Here is a 26821-nt window from a genome sequence, read left to right as displayed (position 1 = left end):
TTCCTTGTCTAAGACTTTTTATTTATTTGAGTGTTAGTAATAAACCATTGGGCTTCCTTTGTGGCTCAGCTGATAAAGAATGTGCCTGCAATGCGGAAGACCTGGGTTCAATCCCTGGGTTGGGAAGATCCCCTGGAGAAGGGAAAGGCTACTCACTCCAGCCTTCTAACCTGGAGAATTCCATGGACTATACAGTCCATGGGGTCGCAAAGAGAATAAACCCTTGGGCTTCCCAGGTGGCGCTAGTGGTAAAGAACTGCCTGCCAATGCAGAAGAGGTAAAAGACGCAGTTTCCATCCCTGGGTCAGGAAGATCCTCTGGAGGAGAGCGAGGCAACCCACTCCAGTGTTCTTGCCTGGAGAATCACATGAACAGAGGAGCCTGGTGGGCTACAGTCCATCCGGTTGCACAGAGTTAAACACAACTGAAGCTATTTAGCATGCACAAATGCACAATAAACCTTTACCTAAGCAAAGATGGATAATTCCCTAAGCAAAGATGGAAACCAGTTATAATGATGTGGAAGAATTAATAAGCATTTTTAAAACGAGAAGGTTAAAAAGAGCTCTAAGACACATGACACAGGAAAGATACTTAAAAACACTTTGGTTTATTTTTAGAATGTGGCATTCAACTTCTCCCCCTCTGTGTATGGTGAATATTTACTCTGGATCAAAGGTTTACCTCAGAGGGTCAGTTTTCTAGTTTATGAAATCCTTCCCATCTCAGCTGTTCCTTGATGTTACATTGATCGTTTGAGTCATTCATTCAACAAATACCAGTTAAGCACCTGCAGCGTGCGGGGCGCTGCAAAGCACTGAGGATGCGCCGATGGGAAAAGGGACAGGTTGCTGCCTTTTTGGAGCTAGTGGTCCTGGGTTTAGAGGACAGATCAAGGGCTGCTTGGTCTGGAGAGAGGCAGCGCAGTGAAGGGATGAAGAGTGTGCTCAAGGGCAGACTGCCTGTCTGGGGTCTCATCCCTGTGATACTACTTCCTAGCTATAACCCTTCACTTCATTATTCCTTAGTTTTCTCTAACATGGGGATGAAGACTGGCTTTATAAACTTTTCAGGGAACTTGAAATATGCAAAGTGAACATACAGGGCTCTTGTTGGAAAAGTATTAAGAATTTCAAGATGGCACAGCAGAGCATTAACCACTCATGGGCCCTTCTGCGTGCCATGTAGGCCCCCGTGTGAGTGAATGTATGGATCACACACACGCCCAGAAGCTGGCCCTGATGGGGATAAGAAAAGTGCCTTCTTATACGGTTGTTAGAAAGATTCCATTGACCAGCAACAATGCCTGGTGTGGAACACATTAGCTGTGATTTCTATAGTAATTACTATTCTCACACAAGGCAAAACTAACTGCTAGTCCAAAATTATTTTTATTACCATAAGAGCTGATATTTTGCTTAGAAAACCATATCTCCACTTTGGTTTGTCATTGTTGTTCAGTCGCTAAGTCACGTCCAACTCTTTGTGACCCCATGGATTGCAGCACTCCAGTCTTCCCTGTCCTCCACCATCTCCCAGAGTTTGCTCAAATTCATGTCCATTGAGTCAGGAATGCCATTCAACTGTCTCATCCTGTCGTCCCCCTCTCCTGCCTTCAATCTTTCCCAGCATCAGGGTCTTTTCCAATGAGTTGGCTCTTTGCATCAGGTGGCCGAAGTATTGGAGCTTCAGCTTCAGCAAAAAGTCCTTCCAATGAATATTCAGAGTTGATTTCCTTTAGGATAGACCGGTCTGATCTCCTTGCTGTCCAAAGGACTCTCAAGAGTTTTCTCCAAGACCACAATTCAAAGGCATTGATTCTTTGGCATTTTGCTTTAGGGTTGCATATCAGAGCACAGTGGAGTCCCCGTTCCAGCAGGAGAACCACGGCGGCACTTGTGAGAGCCAGGCTGGGATTTCTAGCTGCCCTCTGACCTCAGCCTCCAAAGGTCACAGTCTTGGCTCAGGAGCTCTTTGACCACCTGTGTTTGCATTTGGTCCGTGCTTTGTATCGGGCTCAACACTCAGAGCTCAGCTGAAGAGAGCAAGGCCCCAGCCCTCATGGAGCTACATTCTTAGTTGGTAGGTCAGGAAGATGCTGAGGCCACTTGTTAGAAACCCTGATGCTGTCTTTTCACAGCCAGCCTTGCGACCACCTTGGGAGTGATTCTCAGACTTGCCTGCTCTGGGCTGTGTGCTCCCAGCCTCTGGGTCATCTCCCTGCACAGGGCCATTTCCTGCACAGGCTTTTGCCACTTACTGCCCTTTTAGACTCTATTCTTGATGTCCCAAATGCCACTTGTACCCTGTCTAGAAAACTTTGCATCCTATCCTTGCTCACTGAGGTTCAGCATTATAACTAGTGTTGTCTTCTCTGCTAGGACTCCTAGACTGCTGTGAGCTCCACAGGCCACCTTTGTACATCACTGCGTGTGTGCCGGGGCTTCCCGATAGTGGCAGCTGTTGGCTGAGTGAATGAGGATTTACAGTGGCCTCTCGCAGGGGGATGGCACCTCTGGCAGAGTCGGTCCCACTGTGCGGCAGCCCACTAGAGGGGATTCCTTACTCTAATGGCTGTTACCACGGGGCGTCATTTTCATGTCCCGGGTGGTCCTAGTGGTGAGGAATCCGCCTGCCAATGCTGGAGACACAAGAGACTTGAGTTTGATCCCTGGGTCAGGAAGATCCCCTGGCAACCCACTCTAGTATTCCTGCCTGGAGAATCCTCATGGACAGAAGAGCCTGGCAGGCTCCAGTCCATGGGATCACAAAGAGTCGGACATGACTGAAGCAGCTTAACACGCATGCATTTCTCCTACATTAGTGGCCTGTTGGAGGGAAGGAGGAGGGACTCAGCAAGTGTTTGTGGAACCAGTACCACCATCCATTTCTTAGTACCTCAGGCTCTGCCACGGTGTCTGGCATACAGCAGGCAACCAACAAACACCGAAGTGAATGACCGGTGTCTCTCACGTCAGCTGTTCCCCCTCCACCACTGTTCCCACAGGCTTCATGTGAACCTGTCACCGTGAAGGGCTTTGGAAAATCCACTGGCTCTACCTGAAAAGCATATCTGAAATTTGGGAGTTTTTTAAAAAAACCTCCTATTCATGGAATTTTTACTATTCTGTTTTTCTGGTTTTAATTCATTACAAATATTAATTCCATGACAAGCACTGTGTATTTTAGAATACTTTTATGTCTCATTATTAGATGAAGAATGTTTGACTCCAGTCAGTGTTGAGGGGGCTGGCGATAATTTTTGAGCTGGTGATATTTTTTACAAATTGTTCATTTGATTAATATATTTACTGAATGCTTCGTGTGGGTACGTCACTATTTTTCAGGCTCTGTGGGAGATAAAAAAATACCCAGAAAACATTGATGAGCTCTCAGCACGTCTGGGCTCTGTGCGGATGAGGGAGGTGGGGTCCCCAGGGCCCGTAGGAGTGCCAGGCACCATCTGTGCAGGAGGGGGCATGCTCCCTGGGCCTGAGCTGTGTGTCTGTTGTAAAAGTGGCCTGCAGAGAGTGGAGGGGGCAGAGGTCGTGAAGGACACAGCGTTCCACACAGCGATAGCTCTCCATATCAGTACCCATTGCAGAACTCAGCATCTTAAAACAACAAACACAACTCGTCTCACACAGGTTTTGAGGGCCAGGAATCTGCGGGGAGAGGGGGCTCAGCTGGGAAAAATAATGGGTTTCTTTTTTTCTTTCCTGGAAAACAATTCTATTATTAGTGGTTCTTAACAGCCCTGTTGTTCCGATTCTAAGTAATCAGTAGTATTAATTTCCACGACAAGCACTGTGTCTGTGCTCCTGTTATCAGATGAAGAGTGCTGACTTGAGCCATCCTTGAGGCCGGCAGGTTCAGGGCCGCTCATAAGGCTGCAGCCACTGAAGGCTCGGGGTTCTACCCCAAGCTCACCCACGCGGCGGCCAGCCGGCCTCTGCGTCCCACTGGCTGTCGGACTGAAGCCCTCGGGTCCTCCCCACGTGGGTCTCTCCACTAGGCTGCCCAGTGTCCTCCGGCCATGGCAGCTGGTGTCTCCCACAGCCAGTGGTCCAGGGCAGAAGGAGCCGGAAAGAGAAAGGAAGCCGCAGGGCGTTTTAGGACGGAACCCGGAAATGACGCAGCAGCACGTCTGCCGCATCATTGGTTACATGTCTCCTGGGCAGAGTGAGGCTGGAGATGACCTGAGGGTTTAGGACTGAGATGCGGGCTTCCCCCTGGTGGCTCAGACGGTAAAGCATCTGCCCGCAATGAGAGAGACTGGGGTTCGATCCCTGGGTCAGGAGGATCCCCTGGAGAAGTGAAGTGAAATGAAAGTTGCTCAGTCGTGTCCGACTCTTTGTGGACTATACAGTCCATAGAATTCTCTAGGCCAGAATACTGGAGTAGGTAGCCCTTCTCCTCTTCAGCAGATCTTCCCAACCCAGGGATCGAACCCTGGTCTCCCACATTGCAAGTGATTCTTTACCAGCTGAGCCACAAGGGAAGCCCCGCCCTGGAGAAGGAAACGGCAACCCAGTCCAGTCAGTACTAGTACTTGCCTAGAAAATTCCATGGATGGAGGAGCCTGGTGGGCTACAGTCCATAGACTCACAAAAAGTCGGACGCGACTGAGCAACTTCACTTCACTTAGGACCAGGAGGGCAGGACCCCGGGGGCATCTTGGAGTCTGGCTACCGCGCTCTCCGCCTCCTCTGGGTGAGGAGGAAAGAAACAGGCGTGAACAGCTGCCATCTGGTGGAGAGCCCCTGCCCAGGGGGTAAGGCCTTGGGTGTTTCCAGCGGGATATCCCTGTCTAGTGTTGGTTCATGTGACGGGGGAGGAGCCCTGTTGGTGCTTCATGCACGCGTCATATTTGAATGATAAAGGCACCTGAGTTCACTTCACTACACTTACCGCCGAGTGTTATAATGACCTGTATGTGTGCTTCAACTCTTGGTGACCCAATGGACCATAGTCTGCCAGGCTTCTCTGTCCATGGGATTTTCCCAGCAAGAAATAGCGGAGTGGGTTGCCATTTCCTCCTGCAGGGGGTCTTCCCGACCCAGGGGTGGGATTCGTGTCTCCTGCATCTCCTGCTGTACAGGTGGGCGCTTCACCCCTGAGCCACTGGGGAAGTGTTACAATGGACACACAGTAATATGTGATTTATTGTGTAATTAATACACTGTATTAATGTTTCTATTAATATGTAATATGTGTAATATAATAATATATAAATGCAATAGAAACGAGCTTTTTTAAAAAAATCGAAGTGAGATATTTTCTAATAGCCAGTTTGTTTATTTATTTGTTTTTGGTTGCACTACTCTGCTTGTGGGGTCTTAATTCCCTGACCAAGGCTTGAATCCAGGCCCCAGCAGTTAAAGCGCTGAGCCCTTATCACTGGACCACCACCAGGGAATTCCTTCTAATTATCAGTTTAAATTGTGAGGCTTAAGCAGTTTTCAAGCCAAATCCTGTATTGTCCTATAGGATGGCTGATCTGGCAAATAAGGATCAATTGGTGACTGAGTTTTGAACTTTTCTTTCAGGTGTGTTTTGACTGCGGTGCCAAGAACCCCAGCTGGGCCAGCATCACCTACGGGGTATTCCTGTGCATCGACTGCTCTGGGAGCCACCGGTCCCTGGGCGTCCACCTGAGTTTCATCCGGTAAGGGGGCCTCTCTCCTGGGGGCGGGAGTGAGTGCAGTGTTCCACGGGTCTCTCTCCCCTTTTCCTTTCCGTTTGCTTTGCCATCAAGTAACATGAGAGGTAGGTTGAGTCATGGAGATTTAAGTCTAATGTCTAACTGAGTAAATTGGGAAAATGAGTAATTTTCTATTCAGTTGCTATTCTGTAGAGCCCGGCCCAAGAGCCGAGGCAGTGGTGTTGAAGACACAGTCAGAATCTAGGGTCTGAGGCAGTATTTCCTTTTCCTTTGTTGTTGTTGTTCAGACGCTAAGTCACGTCCGAGTCTTTGCGACCCATGGACTGCAGCACGCCAGGTTCCCCTGTCCTTCACCATCTCTGGAGTTTGCTCAAGCTCATGTCCATTGAGTCAGTGATACCATCCAGCCATCTCATCCTCTGTTGCCTCCTTTTCCTTTTTTGTCTTCTGATAATTAGCACATGGGAGTCTTGCTCTGACCCCTCCTGGGAGAAGGGGGGCTCTGTCTGTCCATCACTCCTTCGGCTATAGTTATTTAAGTTGGGGGGACCCTTGGAGCTGGGTTTTGCCTCTAGCGTAATCCCACAGCTCAGGCTCCCAAGGACATTAATAGAGCTGGAGGGAATGATTTTTGTATGAAAGATGTGTGCAGTGTGAAGCCTTTTTTCTTAACCTGCAGATATGGGTTGCCTGGGCTCCTCTGACAAGTGCCTGTCTCTATTCTGACCCCCTATGGGGCCTTTGTGGGTACCAAAGATACCCCACAGTCCAGTGGGAGGCTGGATATGCCCATGTGTGAAGTTAAATACTTTGAGATAAAGGATCCCCAGGCAGGCTCCGGGCTTGGAAACCAAAAGGTCGTGCACTCGAGCAGCCCCTGCCTCTGCCGGGGACCCCCGTGGCTCAGACCTCCCCGCGGCTGGCTCCCCCGTCAGTTCACCTGTTTCCCTGCCTGCTATGACTTAAGGAACACACTGATCCTACAACATGATTACCACAAAAAGTGTTTGTTCCCATGGAGTAACCTATTAATATTATAATTTTTTTACTGTATTAGCCTAAAAAGCTTTCTTTATGTGCTTTCATGAATTCTTTTTCTCAGAAATCAGTTTATAAGAGCTGCTGCTGCTAAATCGCTTCAGTTGTGTCCGACCCTGTGCGACCCCATAGACAGCAGCCCACCAGGCTCCCCCGTCCCTGGGATTCTCCAGGCAAGAATACTGGAGTGGGTTGCCATTTCCTTCTCCAATGCATGAGAGTGAAAAGTGAAAGTGAAGTCGCTCAGTCGCGTCCGACTCCTAGTGACCCCATGGACTGCAGCCTACCAGGCTCCTCCGTCCATGGGATTTTCCAGGCAAGAGTACTGGAGTGGGTTGCCATTGCCTTCTCCAATGCATGAGAGTGAAAAGTGAAAGTGAAGTCGCTCAGTCGTGTCCGACTCTTTGCGACCCCATGGACCACAGCCTACCAGGCTCCTCTGTCCATGGGAGCAGAATGGGTTAAATATTATAGCCGTTTAACTCCGTAGGCAATGATTTAGGGAAGGGAATTCTCTTGTGTGTTCTTACTACTTTCAGGGCATCTGTCAGTTTCCCGTCTTGTCTTTTGTTTTTCCTTAGATGCAGGATATTTTTAACACTCTCCGGCCCTCGTATCTTTTTCGAATGTGGAGGGGTGTGGTTGCCAGGGCAAGTTCATCTCCGTGTACTTTCCCCAGTTACATGGTGACCCGCTCTGCCCGGGGCTCACGATGCCCAGGCTGCTCGGCCCTGCCCCCCGGAGCGGGCCCTCCCTTCTCCCCACCACACAGCACACTGCCAGTTTAAGCCATCCCAGGAAACTGGTGGCTTTCTGACGTGTCCCCAGCCGAGGGAAGGGCTGACTGAGCGCCTGACGAGACTGGACTGCAGGGTCTGTCTGGGCTGTTGCAGATTTAATCACCACCCTTGGAAAAGTTAGATAAATATAACCGGATGAATCACGATGCTTGTACATGATTCAAAAACAGCCATTAAGGAAAAAAAGAAAATCTCTGCACGTATAACCTGAGGGCAGCAGTCGCGAATTTGGGCAGGAGAAAGTCAAGGATGATAAAGGTATTTAAGGATTTTTTTTTTTCAGAGGCGAAGGGCTGCTCTTTAAACATTTTTTGTTGATTAAAAAAAAAAACAATTGGAAATATTAGTTCATTGGGAAAAAAGAATCCAAACAGTCCTAGAGTAGGAAGTGAAAGTCCTTCCTCTAGAACTCCATTCCCTCTTCTTTCTTTCACCCTGCAAACTGGCCACACCTCACATGCGTGCGCGCACACACACACACACACACACACACACAAAGTCCCATTTCCTGGGCATGAACATATTAACAGTTTGGCATGGGTGGAATGTTTATTTAATAAGAGCTATGTTTTGGGTTTTCTTAAAGTAGAATTTCAAGTCAGTAAATTTGCAAAGGAAAAAAATAATCAACTCTGGCTTTTTGCCAAGCAAAAAGAGAAAGGGAGGTTAGGCATCTGCAGAAATGGCCAACTGCGCTGGGAACCGCCAGCAGAATGGACCTGGAGGTTTGGCCCCGCCCCCTCCCCACCCCGACCCCAGGCCCAGAGCTCTCCCCCCAGGACCTGTGACACCAAGTCTCCCCCAGCTCGTCTCTGGCCATGTTTCTTCTCTAGTTCGCCATTAAGTGTTTCACAAGCCATGAGAGGTGCAGGGGGTCTCAACCTTATATCACCGTTGTTGGGCTGGGGGTACAAATACAATATAACAGTAAGGTGGTCTATACAGAGCACAACAGAAAGAAATAGCATTGTGTCTCCTGCTTGGACAATCAGCAAAGTTTAAACAGAAGGTATCAGTTGTAGCGAACTTCAGAGGCCTGGTGCGATTTTGACAATGGAGAGACGGAGGGCAGCACTAGGACAGTAAGAAAAAGTTGAGAGGGATTTCTCTGGTGGTCCAGCGCCTAAGACTGTGCTCCCAATGCAGGGGGCCCAGGTTCAAGCCCTGGTCGGGGAACTGGATCCCACAGGTCACAGCTAAGAGGCTTCCCTGGTGGCTCGGTGGTAAAGAACTGGCCTGCAATGCAGGAGACATGGGCTTGATCCCAGGGTCAGGAAGATCCTCTGGAGAAGGGAAATGGCAACCCACTGCAGTATTCTTGCCTGGAAAATCCCATGGACAGGAGAGCCTGACCGGCTGCGGTCCATGAGGTCGCAAGAGTCAGACGTGAGTTAGTGACTAAACCACCAGTGCAACTAAGACCCAGAGCAGTCAAATAAACAAACAAAAGAAAAGGTGTAGAGATGGGAAAAAATGGAATGTCTGGTAGCTAGTTTTTAATGCATAGGAAAATGAGGAGAAATTAGATTCAGAGGGGAAGGTCTATGTGACCTTGGCAGGGTCTTGATTGACTGCCAGGCTGGGAGCTGAAACAGTATACTCCTGAGGCCCATGAGGGGTGCACCCAGGAGGGGAAGACTGATATCCTGGGCACAGTGGGCGCCCCCGAGGTTCACGAGGCAGCGCTGGGTGGGCCCTGAGAGTCAGGACGCTGGGGCTTGGCTGCTGGGGGTCTGAGTCCCGCTGCCATCCCTTACTAGCTGTGGGTGTGCTCCTTCCTCTCTGTGTCCATCTCCTTCCCTTGAAAGTGGAGACGAGCAGGCTTATACTCTTCCTAGGGCTTCGGGAGGAGTGAGCAAATGAACTCTCATGGATCCTGGCACGTGGCAAGCCGCCAGCTTGTTGACAGTGATCAGATCTGAATTATCTGGGTGCCGGCTTAGTGGATGCAAGAGGAGAGCCTTTTTATGATGTTAGCTTAGAAAGGCAACACCTCTCGTGACCTTGAATTAGCCCATCAAGCCAGTTATTCACAAATGGCTGCCTGGAAGCCGTTGCTGGGCTTGTCTGTGAGAGTCTAGATTACTAGTTACGGTGTAATTTACTCCACTTAAAATTTCTGATTCCAGGATAACTTTGTCATGTTTATTTGTGAGATTCGTTCTGATTTAGTTTCTGAAATCCGTTTAGATGCTCTACTTACCAAAAAATAAAATAAAATAAAATACTGACTACAGCAGCCATCGGTGCTAATTCATGCATTTTTTAAGGCAGCTATGTCTTGACATGAAGGATTACAGAAGTTGTGGGAAACCTGTTTTTTCATTGACTTAATTTGTTAACAGAAGCTATTTTGTTAAAGGGACACTAATTCTCCAACTTCTCTTGCTTCCCTTGCTTTACACTTTATTAGCACTGTCACAGACTCCTGCCTTTTCCACTTCTCTTAATCCAAATTAAAGGTGAGACGCAACCTATAGGGAGTCACCTCCCCCTGTAGGAATGGGAACTGACAAGCAGTTTGAGTGTCCTCTTAAGGTTGACTATGTTCAGAGTTCAGAACCATCAACCTTTTATTTTGAAATTCCAGTGTTAGCAGAGAAAATCTCTGTCAGGTCAGTTTAAGCACAATCAGTTCTTACTTTCATTTCTAAGAAATATACAGAGAGAGATATTTGGCTTGGGGACTTCCCTGGTGGTTCAGTGGTTAAAACTCCGAGTTTCCAGTGCAAGGGGCACGGGTTTGATCCCTGGTCCAGGAACTAAGATCCCGCATGCTATGAGGTGTGACCAAAAATAGATAAATAAAATACAAATACCTTTGTATAAAAAAAATGAAATATTTGTGTTTTTGTGTGTGTGTATGTGTGTGTGTGTGTTTTAAGGTAGTTTACGATTAAAAGTTATGAGGCAGGTTAGCAAATCTGAGTACTTATAGCCTCAATTTTAGGACTTCTAAAAATATTTAAAGTAACGTACCTATTATATGCGTATGCTAGGAGTTGAGAGAAAAATATGGGGTGTTCCTGTCCTCTGGAGCTTGCTGCTTATAACAGTGTGACAGAGTCACCACTGTGATGATGGTGGTGTTGGTGATGCTGGTGGTGATGGTGGTGCTGGTGGTGGTGGTGATGATGGTGATGGTGATGATGGTGGTGCTGGTGGTGATGGTGGTGATGGCGACTATGATGGTGGTCCTGGTGGTGCTGGTGGTGATGGTGATGATGGTGGTGCTGGTGATTATAATGGTGGTGGTGCTGGTGGTGATGGTGGTGCTGGTGATGTGGTGGTGATGGCGACTATGATGGTGGTCCTGGTGGTGCCGGTGGTGATGGTGATGATGGTGGTGGTGATGATGGTGGTGATGGTGGTGCTGGTGATGCTGGTGATTATAATGATGGTGGTGATGAGAATTTTAGCCATATGGTAATGACCGTGAGCCAAGCACCTTTCCAATATTAGCTTATTTAATTTCTATAAGAGCAAAATAGATAGTACTATAATTATCCCTACTTTGCAGATGAGGAAAGTGAGGTGCAGAGAGGTTAAGTAATTTCTCCAAGGCCATACAGCTTGTAATGACAGAGTAGAGATTTGTGCTTTAAAGCTCCCTCCAGAGATTGTGCTGTTGACAGCCACCTTGCGTCCCAAGAGGTGGGGATGGCACCTAACTCAGCCTGGGGGAATTCATGAAAATGTGGTGACTAAGCAAGATCTTTCAGAGAAAGAATTTCAGAACAATGTACATAATTTAATCACCTGGCTTGGTATTCAGATTCCAAAGAAAGATTTTTTTTTTGTCTTTATAAGAAATCTGTTCTTATAAAGTAGGGTTTAATTTTTTACTTTTTATATGTTACCATGAAGTCAGTTTGTCCTATGTATATTTAATAATAATATGTTATTAGGATTAATCTTAAGGCAGCTATTGGCTTCAAAATAACATCCTAACATTTACAAAAATTAAATGATACCAATAGGCAGAGAAATAAGAGAAACAGGAAAGGGAGCATAAAAGGATATTTTTTTATGAATATGGAGCTTCTTTTCTTTCTACCTTGAAGGATGGAGCTTCAGCCTATACCCATTTCAAAATGTCCACGTTCCTTACCAGTTAGTGTGGGACAAGCTAGTGTTTAATGTAGGGACAGCCTTCTTTTGTGCTCATGTCTATGGACTCAATAGAAAGATTTCTAATATTTTCTACAGTGATCACTTGGTGAATTTTTATAGTTAGGGACTATAGTCACTGCTTTTACCTTGCTTTTAGATTACAAACAAGTAGGGTACAAGGTATGGTGGCGGTAGGAGGCACACAGTTTTTGCTTCAGCAACATTAAATGCTTAGTTTTCTCCCCTTCCTGATGGTGGTGATGTTGGGTGGGTCTCTTCTACTTGATAAGATAGTGAGCATCCTCCCGGCTGCTGTTAGGGGTCATGCTGTTCAAATCAATAGCTGACCTGGAAAAACTCCAAACAGTACATCTCTTTTCAGAGCCTTGGCTTCTAGGAAGGGTGAGAGGGTCCAAGAGCAGCTTGTACCAACTGTCTTTCACCCAGAAGCCCCAGCATCCCAGAAGCATGTGTCACTGCTAACGGAAACTTAGACTTCTTCAGGATCCTGCAGATTGAGGAAATCTTATCCTCAAGAGTCGAGTGGCTTGATTCTGAGGAGGAACAGTATTAACATTTCAAAATATTTTTTTCCATTTAGATCTACAGAGTTGGATTCTAACTGGTCTTGGTTTCAATTGCGATGCATGCAAGTTGGAGGAAATGCTAATGCAGTAAGTTCATCTCCGATTTCTCATTTTTTGTGTGTGTGCACATGTGTGTCGCGCTCGTAAAGAAGTTCAGCATTTGCACGTAAGAGTTCAGGAGGCTCTGCTGGAACAGCGGGAAGACACAGTGGGCTTATGAGCTGGCTGACCCAGATGGCTTCTTCATCCAGAAATCTACTAGAAACCTGATGAACGCAAAGCACTGGGCTAGGATACAGTGATGGACAAGATGACTGAGACTCCTCCCTTACCAGCAGAGACAGAGAGCAAGTAACGAAGTAAATAAACAAGAAAGTAACAGGTGGTAGTAAGTGCTTTGAAGAAAAAGAAAATAGGAAGTGATGATGTAGAGGAACTGGGAGGCTTCTTTATGATAATACAGTTTTTTAATATCTGAGGGTGTCTTTTGTACTCAGATGGAATGCTTCAAGCTTCTTTCATCTCAATTTATTAAATCTACAAATTAAAAAAGCCATTTTCCAAATCTTCAAATATAGTATATAAATATCATGTATCAATTTATAAACTTAGTAATTTCTCTGTAAAAGTAGCTTTTGAAATGTTCAATTAATATATAATAAAAGAGAAAATTTCCTTAACCCCATTTACAAACCTAGCTAAGGATCCTCAAACATTTTAAACTTCATTTACAAATTCAATATATCTGATTTCTAAAACACTAAACTGGCAGCCTTACAAACCTAGCCAGCAAAATCTCCCTTTATATAAAATACCATTATAAGTTTATAGCAGTATGCCAAAATGATATAGGTTGAGTAAGTAGAATTCCCTGAGACATACCATTAAATGTTCAAAGTATTAGAAATCAGTAAATAAAAATATATATGCATTCTTTTTTAAGAAAGGGACTTCCCTGGTGGTCCAGCGGCTAAGACTCCACACTGCTAATGCTGGGGGTCCCGGGTCTGATCATGGGTCAGGGAGCTAGCTCCTGCATGCTGCAGCGACACTCCCGAGTGCTGCAGCTAAGACCTGGTACAGCCAAGTAAATAAATAAAAATAAATACTCAAAGTATCAGAGATCAAACTGGTATCCACTTCAAGTAAAATTTATATCGAGCTTCAATTAAATATTCAAAATTAAAACAGTAAATCTAAAAGAATAATTTTCAAAATACCGGTTTCTTTTGGATCAGTGTCTCGGCCTTTTTCTTCATTACTGTCCCCTAAGCAGAAAAATGAAATTTAAATTCATCAGTCAGCTTGTTTTAAATTTAAATTTGATTTAGTTTTCTCTAGTGAGAGAAATGAAATACCAAGAACTATGATTTTTGACCGGTAGGGGTGATCTTTGGAAGGCTACAAAGTATGGTAATAACTAAGTTGGGTTTTTTTTTTCACTTTCCAAGAAATATTCCCCTGTTAGAATGTAAGCCTTCAGTATTTCAAGCATGTGATTAGAAAACCATGCCCATGTTCATTATGTCCACAAACTTGTTCTTCACCTTAATACTCCGGGTTCGATAGTCTCTGTCCTTATTTCTAAACCTTCATACGGTTGTAGGGTCCCCACCCAGCTCCAGAGAGCAGTGTCCTGGTCTCAGCCAGCTGATGCTGGGGAGTGGAGGGGGGCAGGTCAGTCAGTGGTCGCTCAGCCCAAGCAGAAGCTTGGGTTTGAATGCCAGCTCTGCCCCTCGCTAGTCTGTGTGACCCTGGGCAACTTGTTGGACCTTTCTGCTTCAGGCTTGTCTGTAAACAGCAGGTGTCTGAGAGTGTGGCCATGAGGGTTTGATGCGATGGTGCCCACCAAGAACTTAGGACCTGGTGGTACGTGTGGGTGCCCAGTACCATTATTTGTCCCGTTGAATTCACAAAAGGATCAGTCACACAGGCTTTTAAAACACCTGCTTTAATTAAGCTGTGAATGCTGTAATTCATGTCTGTACAGAGATCCTTCAGAGATGCTGCGAGCAGAGTCCTCTAAGTCCCTGCTTCAATACCTTGCCTGTGCTGTGGTCTCCACCGATGAGGAAATAGTGCTCACCAAGGAGAGGGTTAGCTCTGCCTTGCTTAATTCGTTTATCAGACATTCCAACTCAGGGAGCCCCCGTGGTGGCCTAGTGGTTAGGATTCCGGGTTCTTCCTGCTATGGCCCAGGTTCAGTCCCTGGTTGGGGAAGTGAGATCCCGCAAGCCACACGGCAGAGCCTAAACACATAATTAAATCATTTCATACAGATGCAAAGAAAAGAAAAGAAAATTTAGTCCAGTTTAGTAGGACTCTAAGCTAAGGCCAGTCGCTCAAGTTAGACGCAGTCCTGAGTGGAAAGCATTTGCTCAGATAACATTCAGGATGATGGAGGTGTTCTAGTGGAGCAGTGAGGGGCCGGTTATTTTGTTCTGTGAGGCACATCTCACGTCTACTTTGACCAGAATATTAATGTTACGTCTGTGGAAGGTATTACTCCTTCTACAAGGAAAAATTTTACAAAAATCTTTCACGGTTTAAATTGTATTGGTTTTCACTAGTATTTTCAAAAAGGCCCTTCATGGCGTGCAATAATGGTTTTAGACTGAGCGCAGCCCTGCCATTAACCCGCGTCCTTTCCTCCGCAGGCTTGCTTTTTCCATCAGCACGGGTGCGACACCAGTGACACCAACGCCAAGTACAACAGCCGCGCCAGCCAGCTCTACAGGGAGCGGCTCAAGGCGCTGGCCTCCCAGGCCACCCGGAAGCACGGCACTGACGTAAGCACGGCCGGCGGGGGCGGGGTCTCCAGCCTACGAGGGTGTGTTTCAGCGGAAGAAGCCCTTCATATCCCAACCGTGCTTCCTGGCCAGATTCTCTTACAAGGAAACGGCGTGGAGCCGGTTGTCGTTATTCACCATCCTGCTCAAAAACGTTGCCGTGAACACTACACGGCAGTCCTGCAGCATCACTTTTATTTGTCAGCTGATCAACACTGACCTCATTTTACATGCTTTTTGTTTAAAGACACCTCTTTCAAGGAATTCCCTGGCTTTCGGTTGTTCTTTGTATCTATTTCTAATAATAAAAATGTGCCAAAAGACTTAGGAAGAAAATAATCCATAAAGCGAAAAGTTTAAAGGTTTTTAACATTATAAGATTTATAGTTCAAGGTATAACAGATATTTATAAAAAAGAGCTAGCTACATCATATGACTTAATATTTTAATATTGACTAGATATATATGTTCATCATCTTCCCTTCCATCATACTCCCTCTCCAGTATTTCCTAGCTCTAATAATTGGCATCATCATCATCTGCCAAGTTGCCTAAGTCAGAAATGTGGGCATCATTCCTAATTATGACCACTCTGTCAGACTTCCCTTGTGGCTCGCTGGTAAAGAATCCGCCCGCAGTGCAGGAGGCCTGGGTTCCATCCTTGGGTTGGGAAGATCCCCTGGAGAAGGGAAAGACTGCACACTCCAGTATTCTGGCCTGGAGAATTCCGTGGATTGTATAGGCCATGAGGTTGCAAAGAGTCAGACACGACTGAGTGACTTTCACTTCACTTCCATTGGTTGAAACTTTGCCTTCCATTGCAGTGGGGGCCACGGGTTCAATCCCTGGTTGGGGAGCTAAGGCCCAACATGCCTTGACCAAAACATGAAACAGAAGTAATATTGTATCATATTAAATGAAGACTTTAAAAATGATGCGCATCAAAAAAAAAAATTCCTTAAAAAAATAAAGACACCTTCTTCAGTGCATATTGTTGACACATTGACTCTGAGCCCATGGCCAAGGGCACTGTGGCTTGAGCTGAGTGAAGCTCATCTAACTGCGTCTCTGTGCTTAGTTACACGAGGTGGCACTTAGCACTGAGATCGGGGCCATTGTGAATGACGGATGCCAACAAAAAGCACAAAAGCATGGAAAGTGTGTCAGTCAATAGACCACAGAAAGGGCCGGTGCTTGCCGCAGGAGCTGAAACCAGGGAGCTGAGCATCACACCTTGGGGGACACACTGCTGCTCTACGTGTGTCCAGGCAGGGCGGCAGGTCTAGGGTCACAAGTTAATTGCAGAGTAGGCGAGTTCATGAATGTGGAATCCACAAAGCGTGGCGACTGGCGATACTTTGGAACATGCACCTAGACGTGAGGTCCTTGATCTTGCCTTTTCAGAAATGGCCTGGGGAACTGCCTTTTGCCTTCCACAGGGCCTGGCAGCACAAGTTACTGGATCTATGCGTTGCTAAAATGTACTCAGGGGCCCTGACTTTATAATAATGGAAAGCACGGATCTTTAGCAGACAGGCCTCTAGAAGGGCAGGGAACTGGATTAAATAAACCCTCGAAAGCAGGTGAAGTGCTGAGCGATGTGTGTGTTCTGTTCCAGCTGTGGCTTGACAGCTGTGTGGTCCCGCCTTCGTCCCCGCCACCGAAGGAGGAAGATTTTTTCGCCTCTCACGCTTCTCCTGAGGTATGTGTTACCCCTTACATAGCTTTAAAGGGTGCTCCACTGCCATAAATTTTAAAGGGCCTGTATTTAAAGTGTTTCAGTTAGGACAGAGGCTAAGCTGCTGTGACCCACAGCACTGAAACAGTCACTTACGAGAGAAATAAGTTTCCCAGCAGTAGTTGAGGGTCATCCAGGGCTGCTCATCTCATTGTGTGGCTCCCATCTCAGGGTCCAGAGTGGCCACTCCAGTTCATGACCTTTGCTGGCCAGTGGGAGGAGGATGGACATCCACATGCAGAGAAGCAGTGCCCCAGCCTTTTACAGTCTGGAGGTAGCATTGCTTCTGCTCACTCACTTCCTGCCATCTAGAATTCAGTCCCACGCCCTGTACCCAGCTTCCTGGGAGGCAGAGGTCTTACTAGGGGCCTGCCAGTGCAGTTCAGAGCTTTGCAATTGACAAAGACAGTTTGGGGGACTTCCCTGACAGTCCAGTGGTTACAACTCTGCGCTTCCCATGGGGGAAGTGCAAGTTTGATCCCTGCTCAAGGAACTAAGATCCCACAAGCTGCACGGTGTAGCCAAAAGAAAGGATGAAGACATTTTTTTAAACCCAGATTTGAAAAGGAATTTGAATCTCGTTGCCCCTGTTAGCTGTGTACATAGAACATCTCTCAAGGCTATTGAGAGAATGAACACATGATGGAGAACTAACTGTAGATCTGTGTATACGTGTGAGTTGGTGTACACACACAAGGTGTATGTCCTAGCTCTGTCCACTATGAGGCCTAGAGACAGAGACACCCCAGGACGACAGACACACCCAGCACCCACACCCTCATTTCTAAATGCTGTTCTCCAATAAAAGGAACCAGGACTGCCTTTGGAGAGGTGGCCACTTCCAGGACTGGAGTTGCAGGGGCAGAGGAGCCTGGAGTACCCAGTGGTGCTGGAAGTCAGGGAGCGCTAGGAGGCCAGGGCGGGGGATTGGACGAGGACACGGCTGAAGGACTCGGGAGCCAACCTGGAAGAGGTCCCGGTGGTCAGAGCTGGATCCGTTTGAACAACAAAATAAATAATGATAGTACTGGGCTGTAATACAAAGAACTGACCAATATCCATGAGTTGATTACTGATACAAATAGATGATTGCATAAAGGAATGGAGGGAAGGGACAGTCTTCCTACAGAAAATTCCAAACCATGCGTATACTTCCCACCCTTCAGGATGTGGGGCTTAACCCGCTCCCCTGGCGTGTGGACCGGACTTAGTGACTCACTTTTTTTGAAGTTTGTTTTTTATGACTTTTCATGCTTTGCTGGTAACGACTCTTCTCCCCTGGCTTCAGGTGAGCAGCACAGGGTGGGCATCAGCACAGCCAGAACCTTCTTTAACTCCGAGGAACCTGGACACACCTCCAGCAAGCAGTGAAGGTAACACTGAGACTCGTGTTGTAGTGCCCTGGGCCTCTGCGGAGCGCCTAGAAAATGAGACCCCTGCATTTAGCAAGAGTAGGGAAAGATGCCCATGGTCCGTTATAAAACGGAGAGAGAGGATTACTGAACATGGAGTATGTATGACCGCACTTTTGTAAAAAACCGGTAGCCAAAATCACACATGCAGTTAACACGGAAAATGAAATTGCTGAGGATTTTTACTTTCAACTTGATACAAGTTTGAAGTGACCGAACTTTTATCATGAGTATATGTTACTTTTATAATCAGAAAAGTAAGTGAAAGTGAAAGTCGCTCAGTCATGTCCCACTCTTTTCAACCCCATGGACTAGACAGTCCATGGAATTCTCCAGGCCAGAGTACTGAGTGGGTAGCCATTCCCTTCTCCAGGGGATCTTCCCAACCCAGGGATCAAACTGGAGTCTCCTGCATTGCAGGCAGATTCTTTACTAACTGAGCTATCTTATAATCAGAAAACAAGATTCCAATTTAGAAAACTATGGGCTTCCCCGGTGGCTCAGCAGTAAAGAATCCGCCCGCAATGCAGGAGACACGGGAGACATGGGTTCGATCCTGGGGTCAAGAAGATCCCTGGAGGAGAAAATGGCCGCCCATTTCAGTATTCTTGACTGGAGAATCCCATGGACAGAGGAGCCTGGTAGACTTCAGTCTATGGCGTTGCAAAGAGCTGGGCACGACTGAAGCAGCTGAGCACACGTGCACACATTCTGTCAATAGTCAATGTCTAATAATTCATATTTGGTAATTTTATTTTAGGATTATATTTATTGTAAATCTACTTACATCACTTGCTTACATTTTAAAAAAACCACCCATGGATCAAAGTATCGATACTTTCTGTTTTAAAACTGAGCATTTTTTGTTAGCCAGAAAATTAGTGTAAATTAGCAACAACAAGGTATCGTTTTTCACCTAATCAGTGAACTGCTGGTGGGTGGGCCCCTCAGACATGCTGGCCTGTGAGAGTCAAGCCTGGAACTGCTTTAAGAAACTTAGTGTAACAGGAAGGACTAAGGAGTCACCAACCTCAAGATCAGGTAATGGTCCTAAGAAGCCTTCAGACAAGGGTTTGCTGGAAGGTTGGACAGTAAGTGGCATTTTCATATAGTAGAGAGGCCTGAAGGAGCGTCATTCAGCTCTGCCTGGGAAGGGGTCAGGAAGGTCCATTCATTTCTTTTTCGGCCAAATAACATCCCATCTATTGCATGGATATGCTGCATTTTGTTTATCCATTTTAAGGTAATAAAATAGAATTAAGAGAACAACATATTTTAAAAATAAAAACCTTAATGGAATTCCTAACCAGGATCAGTTTTTTAGATCAACTAGAAAACTCAGCAGATTTCTTGGCAACTGAAAATTTAGGTTTCTATCATTGATAGGATTCATATTAGACTTGCCAAATGTTAACATATTGGGTTGGGTGTATAATCCACATATGTACTAGGTATCTCAAAACAGTTTACTTTAAAACACCAGACCATAAGGTAGGATTCCAAATTATAATGATTAGGGAGACCACTAACAAAGCAACTGGATACAAAATACACTTCTATTTTAATGGATTTTTAAATTAGAATTCTTAAAGTGATAAAATATGGAGCTAAAAAGAAAAGACAATCATTGATCTGCCTGGATAAGATTTGTAGTACTGAACAAATTGGATGTGTTACATATTCAAAAGCACATTTGATGAATTTGTTTTCTGCGTTGATATCAATATTTTTAACTTTCAGGTGCACCAGAACAAGGACCAAGTGTGGAAGGTCTTAATGTACCAACAAAGGCTGCTGTAGGCGGTATGTGTTACCCTGTAGTCTGATTTAGAGAGTGAGGTTAATTAAGAAAAAAATGAATCCCATCTATACATTCTGCCTAGAACTTGCAATGTAATGAGATGTATTTAAACAAAAAATGCCATTTTGTTTTGGCCAGCTTGGTGACTGAAACGCATTAGGCTCTGTAGCTGGCAAAGGTTACTCTTGATGCTTTTTGATTTGCTGGTTTACGTCCCAGCACAGGCAGAGGGCAGAGCAGCCACATCATTCCTAGTTATGCAAGAACGCTTAGCATTTTCTTCTTTCTGATTGTACTGTAGGTGAACTTAATCTCTAATTTTTCATCATCAGGGAAGTGTAATCTGAAATTAGTGCATGTCACACTGCATTAATTGGAAAGCAACAGCTTTGGTGAAAAATAACTAAACTATTAGAAATGTTTCAGGTATTTCCCTCATGTATTAATAGATGTGTAGGAGGCTGGATGCAGATTATATGACTGCCACAATGCACATCTAAAAGAAAGTGAAGAAAAGGAGGATTTCCGTGAATGTCTTTTTTTTATACTCCAAATGTAATGATGTTATTCTCTCATTAAGGACTAAAAATTTTAATCTTCATGGTTTTATGCTATCTTTTCCTGTTAAATCACATTCTCATCTTTGTAAGAAAAGATTTTATTCTTACTAGGTCTCTTACACATAATTCTAAAACCAGAATATGTAATCTATGATTAAAATTTACCCAGAAAACAATTTTTAAGAAACTTTATCTAAAAGCATCATATATTTTTGTGTAATTTAGTAAGTAATGCTACCAAAATAATAGAATGCTTTCCATTTCTGATTGGTTAGTATGATAAAATCTGTACATAAATCAGAGTGGGAAAGCACTTCACTGGCTGCTTTAGTTGTATACATAATGCCTGGCTAACTTTATGTTTTAAAACAATTTTGAAAATTTTTGAAGAGTAGAGATTACTAGGCGAGTTTGTTCTAATATCCAAAATGCTCCTGAAAAAGTGGTGATTGAGGCAAGCTCAGGCTGTTTATTTCTCTGCAACATGGTGTTCCCTGCCACCCCCACCCCCCAAAATATATACTCTCTGAGTTTGGATGCAATCTAAAAATACTGAGAACTCTATTTTGATGAAACTCTGTTCATCTGAAATACGTTGACGTAGTTGAGTCTCTGGATGACAAACTAATGTGGAAAATGTTATAGTCTCTTAAACAATAAAATACAGTATCTTAGAATTTTTTTTAAAAATACACTAAAAATAGGAAAATTATGTATTGCCAGTGGTCTGACTTTCTACTTTTTGTCTTTTGACAGAGATTTCTTCTATCATAAAAAAGAAACCAAATCAAGCTAAAAGAGGAGTGAGTATTATGTATAAACTGTCTGGTGATTTAGCTCTAAAATGACTCTTGGACTCGAGGAAGCCACCTTTGTCATTTTTACTTCTATTGTTTTTGAGCCACGATCTGATAAATGCGGCTTTGATAAAAAGTTGGCTTGCTCAATGGAGTGACGTTATACATGGTGAAAATTCTCTGCAGTGAGTGTTTCACATTTCTCTGTTGGCGATAAAGCTCTGGAATAGAAATCAACCGAGGCTCCCTGGGTTTCTGTCATGCTGCCGTTTCTGACAGTGCCATTGGACGAGGCTGGGAGTGTTGTCCGCGGTTGAAGGTTCAGCTTCTGAGGTTCCATTCGGAGCCCCTGCCCTGGATGCAGGTGCGAGGGCTGAATCCTGACCTCGTCACTTGCCGGCTGTGTGATCTTGGTCATGTCTCTTTGCTAACAAGAGCTTAGGTCCTCCTCCGTCGCCCGGAGATGATGACCGTGCCGGACTAAGTAATAACCCTCAGTAACTGTCAGCTGTCATTGCAAACATTCTCAAACAATTGGGTAAAATGTAATCTTCTACTGTATCCTCCAGCTTGGGGCCAAAAAGGGAAGTTTGGGAGCCCAGAAACTGTCAAATACGTGCTTTAATGAAATTGAAAAGCAAGCCCAAGCCGTCGATAAGATGAATGCACAGGAAGACCTTCTGTCCCGGGCAGCACCTAAGGAAGAGTCCATGTAAGTTTGATCAAATCATAATACGATTCTAGTGTCTACAGTTATTAACTGGGCTTCCCAAGGTGGCACTAGTGGTAAAAAACCCACCTGCCAATGCAGGAGACGCAAGAGACTGGGGTTCAATCCCTGGGTCGGGAAGATCCCCTGGAGGAGGGCATGGCAACCCACTCAAGTATTCTTGCCTGGAGACTATCCCATGGACAGAGGAGCCTGGTGGGCCGCAGTCCACAGGGTCGCAAAGAGTCAGACAGGACTGAGGCGACTTAGCACGCGTGTAACACGCAAAGCTATTAACTCAATGACTCTGAGATTTGCTTTCCAAATGCCATTTATTTTTACATCTGTGTGTAAGGAGGGAAATGCAGAATTTGGTATTATGAGAGTTAATACCACATGGACATGTAGATGAGAAGGAGAGAGGCCACCATTTCCAGTTGAAGTTGTGTGGACAGGATTTGGGTGGGGTCAACAAGAAGGGAAAGATAGAGATGTGTCAGGAGGTGCTGCCCTAGGAAAGATGCTCAGCGTCATTAGTCATCAGGGAAATGCAAGTCAAAGCCACAGGGAGGTACCTCTCAGGGAGCTGTGATCAAGAAGAGGGAAAACAGGTGTTGGTGAGAATTAAGAAACTGGAGCCCTCATGCTTTGCTGGTGGCCAAGTTGCTATATGACCCAGCGTTTCTCTCTGCAGCATATTCTCAACGTAACGTACATGCCCACAGAGTCACACAGAAACTTGTACACATGTTCACAGCAGTGCTAATCCCTATAGCCGAAAAGTAGAAACAACCCAGATGTCCACCAACTAGTAAACAGGTGAAAAAAGTGTGTGTGTGTCCATATAGCGGAATATTATTTAGCCATGAAAAGGGATAAGGTACTGATACATGCTGCAGCATGCACAAATCTTGACAAATGTATGCTAAGAAAGACCCTGGCCACAAAAGACCACATATTTTATGATTGCTTAGATGTGGACTGTCCAAATCAGGCAAATCAAGAGACAGAAGCAGACGGGTGGTTTCCAGGGGCGAGGGCAGAGGGAAGAATGGGGTGGGACTGTGGGTGGGTGGGGTTTCTTCTGGGGTGATGAAGATGTTCTGGAATTAGATAGAGGTGATGGTGATAGCCTTGTGAATATGCTAAACTGAATTGTGCATTTTAAAAAGGTGAATTTTATGATATGTGAATTGTATCTCAGTAGGGAAAATGGTGTTTATAATGTGAAGCCCCACTGGACCTAGCGACTAACTTCTAATTGTATGATGGAAGGTTTTGGGTATGGTGGAATCTCCAGAGGTGCTGAGCCTGGATCATGAAGAGGTCTCAGAGGCAGACTTGGGGGTGGTGGCAGAGAGAGGGAGGAAGGAATAGCCTAGGAGGATGAGGAAGAGGGGAATCTAGACAGTGGCTATGGGGTCCTGCCTGGATTGGAGACATTGGAATAATGGCGTGGGTCACCCTGAAGTCAGACCAGCTGGGGGGTTTACATCACATCTGAGGAGAGTGACATGAGGCAGGGGTACGTTTTGGAAAGTGTGTTTGGTCGTGATATCCAGGGCAGAAAGAATGGGGAGAAACCTGGAAGCCAGGAGCCCAGCCCAGAGACTTGTTTTAAGTCCTTAAGGTTCTTGAGAGGATGTCACTGCATTGAAAACAGAAGGGACACATGGCTACCTGGAAAGGACTGGTGACTGGCATAAGGGCCCAGGGTCGGAAGGAGAGAAGAGAGGAAAGGCGTCCTGGATTCCTGTTTTGTACACGTGTGTATTTTATTTGTATGGTATTTTCTCTTGTTGTCATGTGTATCTCGTGTGTGTGTGTTAGTCACTCAGTTGTGTCTGAATCTTTGTGATCGCATGGACTGCAGTCCACCAGGCTCCTCTGTCCGTGGGGATTCTCCAGGCAAGAACACTGGAGTGGATTGCCATGCCCTCCTCCAGGGGATCTTCCCGACCCAGGGACTGAACCTGGGTCTCCCGCAGTGCAGGCGGATTCTTTACGATCTGAGCCACCAGGGAAGCCCCTATCTCTTTTAGCGTGGCTTCCTTGCTACAGGCTGTATAATGAAGAAAATCCTGCTGCTTACTTTACAAGATTAGAGGATTCATTTAGTTAATGCTCATTAGAGTGCATCAGCCAATGCCTGGCACGTAGTAGGTGCTCAATCAGTGTAGTTTCTTGCTATTCACGCTCACAGTTTGCTCAGTGAAAGTGAAGTCACTCAGTTGTGTCTGACTCTTTGCGACCCCATGGACTATAGCCTACCAGGCTCCTCCGTCCATGGGATTTTCCAGACAAAAGTACTGGAGTGGGTTGCCATTTCCTTCTCCAAGAACAAAGCTTCAGATGGTAGCTAACTCTACAGTGAGCTGAGTCACGAGGGAAGCCCAGGAATACTGGATTGGGCAGCCTATCCCTTCTCCAGGGATCTTCCCGACCCAGGAATCAAACCAGGGTCTCCTGCATTGTGGGCAGATTCTTTACGAACTGAGCTATCCAGATGCCCTTGTTCAGTGGACTTCTTATGATAAGCCTGGATCATTTGAAATGGGTGGTTACTCCTCATTGTCATTTAACTCACAGCACCTAGGGGGCAGCACTAAACTGTATTTAGGTTAAATGTGATTTGAGATGTCAAAGGGGCTTCACTGGTGGCTCAGATGGTCAAGAATACACCTGCTGGCTGGAAATAGAACTGCCATATGACCCAGCAATCCCACTTCTGGGCATACACACCAAGGAAACCAGATCTGAAAGAGACACGTGCACCCCAATGTTCATCGCAGCACTGTTTATAATAGCCAGGACATGGAAGCAACCCAGATGCCCATCAGCAGACGAATGGATGAGGAAGCTGTGGTACATATACACCATGGAATACTACTCAGCCATTAAAAAGAATTCATTTGAATCAGTTCTAATGAGATGGATGAAACTGGAGCCCATTATACAGAGCGAAGTAAGCCAGAAAGATAAAGACCATTACAATATACTAACACATATATATGGACTTTAGAAAGATGGTAACGATAACCCTATATGCAAAACAGAAAAAGAGACTCAGATGTATGGAACAGACTTGTGGACTCTGGGAGAAGGAGAGGGTGGGATGTTTCAGGAGAACAGCATTGAAACATGTATATTATCTAGGGTGAAACGGATAACCAGCTCAGGTTGGGTACATGAGACAAGTGCTCGGGCCTGGTGCACTGGGAAGACCCAGAGGGATCGGGTGGAGAGGGAGGTGGGAGGGGGGACTGGGATGGGGAATACATGTAAATCCAGGGCTAATTCATATCAATGTATAACAAAAACTACTGTAATGATGTAAAGTAATTAGCCTCCAACTAATAAAAATTTAAAAAAAAAAAAAAAAAAAGAATACACCTGCAATGCGTGAGACCTGGGTTCAGTCTCTAGGTTGGGAAGATCCACAGGAGAAGGGCATGGCAACCCATTCTTGCCTGGAGAATCCCCCTAGCAGGCTGCAGTCCATGGGGTCACAAAGAGTCGGACACGACAGTTTGTTGTGATCCACACAGCCAAAATCTTTAGCGTAGTCAATGAAGCAAAGTAGATGTTTTTCTGGAATTCTCTTGCTTTTTCTATGATCCAGTGGATGTTGGCAATTTGGTCTCTGGTTCCTCTGCCTTTTCTAAATCCTACTTGAATATCTGGAAGTTCTCAGTTCACGTACCGTTAAAGCCTGGCTTGGAGAATTTTGAGCATTACTGTATTAGTGTGTGAGATGAGTGCAATTGTGCAGTAGTTTGAGCATTCTTTGGCATTGCCTTTCTTTGGGACTGGAATGAAAACTGACCTTTCCCAGTCCTGTGGCCCCTGCTGAGTTTTCCAAATTTGCTGGCATGTTGAGTGATTTGAGATGCTCTGTGTAAGATTCACTGTAAGTTGTCACAGACTTCACTTTGATGTCTCTGACTTAGCTACGTTTCTTAACACTGAGAAAGGTGGAAGGTTAAATCTGAGTGTGTTTGGGAGTGGACTCCGTGCAGATCACGCGTGCATGAGGTTTTCTCAGAGAACTGGTAAAATTGTTGCCTGATCAGAACAGGAGATGGGGAATTAGAAAGCAGCAGTCCCCTCCCTGCAGGTCAGGGGGACAGAGACTAGTGCACTAATGTTAGAGACAGCACCAGCCTTAATCAGGACTGCTCGATAGAGCATAAATGCAAAGATGCAGATCATGGGGTGTTTATGAGCTGGACTTGGGAACCCAATGAATCCCTTTGTTCAGAACAGCTGCAGCCCAGGCCCTGACCACCGCCCTGCCACTCAGACACATCACAACTCAGTTTCACCAAACCAGTGCTGTGCCAGCTGTGAGAAGTATCCAGGCTTTGTTTATTTATTTACTTTTTAATATTTACTTATTTATTGGGGGCTTTTCTGGTGGTTCAGTGGTAAAGAATCCACCTGCAATGCAGGAGATGCAGGTTCAATCCCTGGGTCTGGAAGATCTCCCAGAGAAGGAAATGGCAACCCACTCCAGTATTCTTGCCTAGAGAATCCCATGGACAGAGGAGCCTGGCAGGCTACAGCCCTTGGGGTCACAAAACAGTTGGACACAACTTAGCGGCTAAACAACAATGTATTTATTTGGCTGCGCTGGGTCTTAGCTGCGGCAATGTGGGATCTTAGTTCCTCAACCGGAGATCGAACCCAGGCCCCCTGCATTAGAAGTGCAGACTCTTAGCCCCTGGACCACCAGGGAAGTCCCCAAGAGTGCTCGCGCTTTATGTTAGTCTTCTGCAACTTCATTTTTTAAAATGGCTGTACATAAAGTTA

At 45.6% G+C, this 26821-nt stretch overlaps 1 protein-coding gene across 1 annotated transcript in view; it reads left to right on the top strand.

Moving 5' to 3' along the window:
- The window catches only part of ARFGAP3 (ARF GTPase activating protein 3), a 51125-nt gene that overhangs the window by 2242 nt on the left and 22062 nt on the right, over window positions 1-26821 (top strand). The window contains exons 2-9 of the mRNA XM_020876893.2: window positions 5550-5668; window positions 12218-12290; window positions 14861-14992; window positions 16611-16694; window positions 18019-18103; window positions 19883-19945; window positions 21260-21306; window positions 21870-22012. Coding sequence (XP_020732552.2) covers window positions 5550-5668; window positions 12218-12290; window positions 14861-14992; window positions 16611-16694; window positions 18019-18103; window positions 19883-19945; window positions 21260-21306; window positions 21870-22012 — 746 coding nt within the window. The remainder of the gene's footprint in view (window positions 1-5549; window positions 5669-12217; window positions 12291-14860; window positions 14993-16610; window positions 16695-18018; window positions 18104-19882; window positions 19946-21259; window positions 21307-21869; window positions 22013-26821) is intronic.

The sequence above is a fragment of the Odocoileus virginianus genome, chromosome 23, assembly GCF_023699985.2.
Source record: "Odocoileus virginianus isolate 20LAN1187 ecotype Illinois chromosome 23, Ovbor_1.2, whole genome shotgun sequence".
Taxonomy (NCBI): Eukaryota; Metazoa; Chordata; class Mammalia; order Artiodactyla; family Cervidae; genus Odocoileus; species Odocoileus virginianus.
Note: the sequence above shows the minus strand (reverse complement) of the source record. Positions and strands in the feature narration are given on the sequence as shown.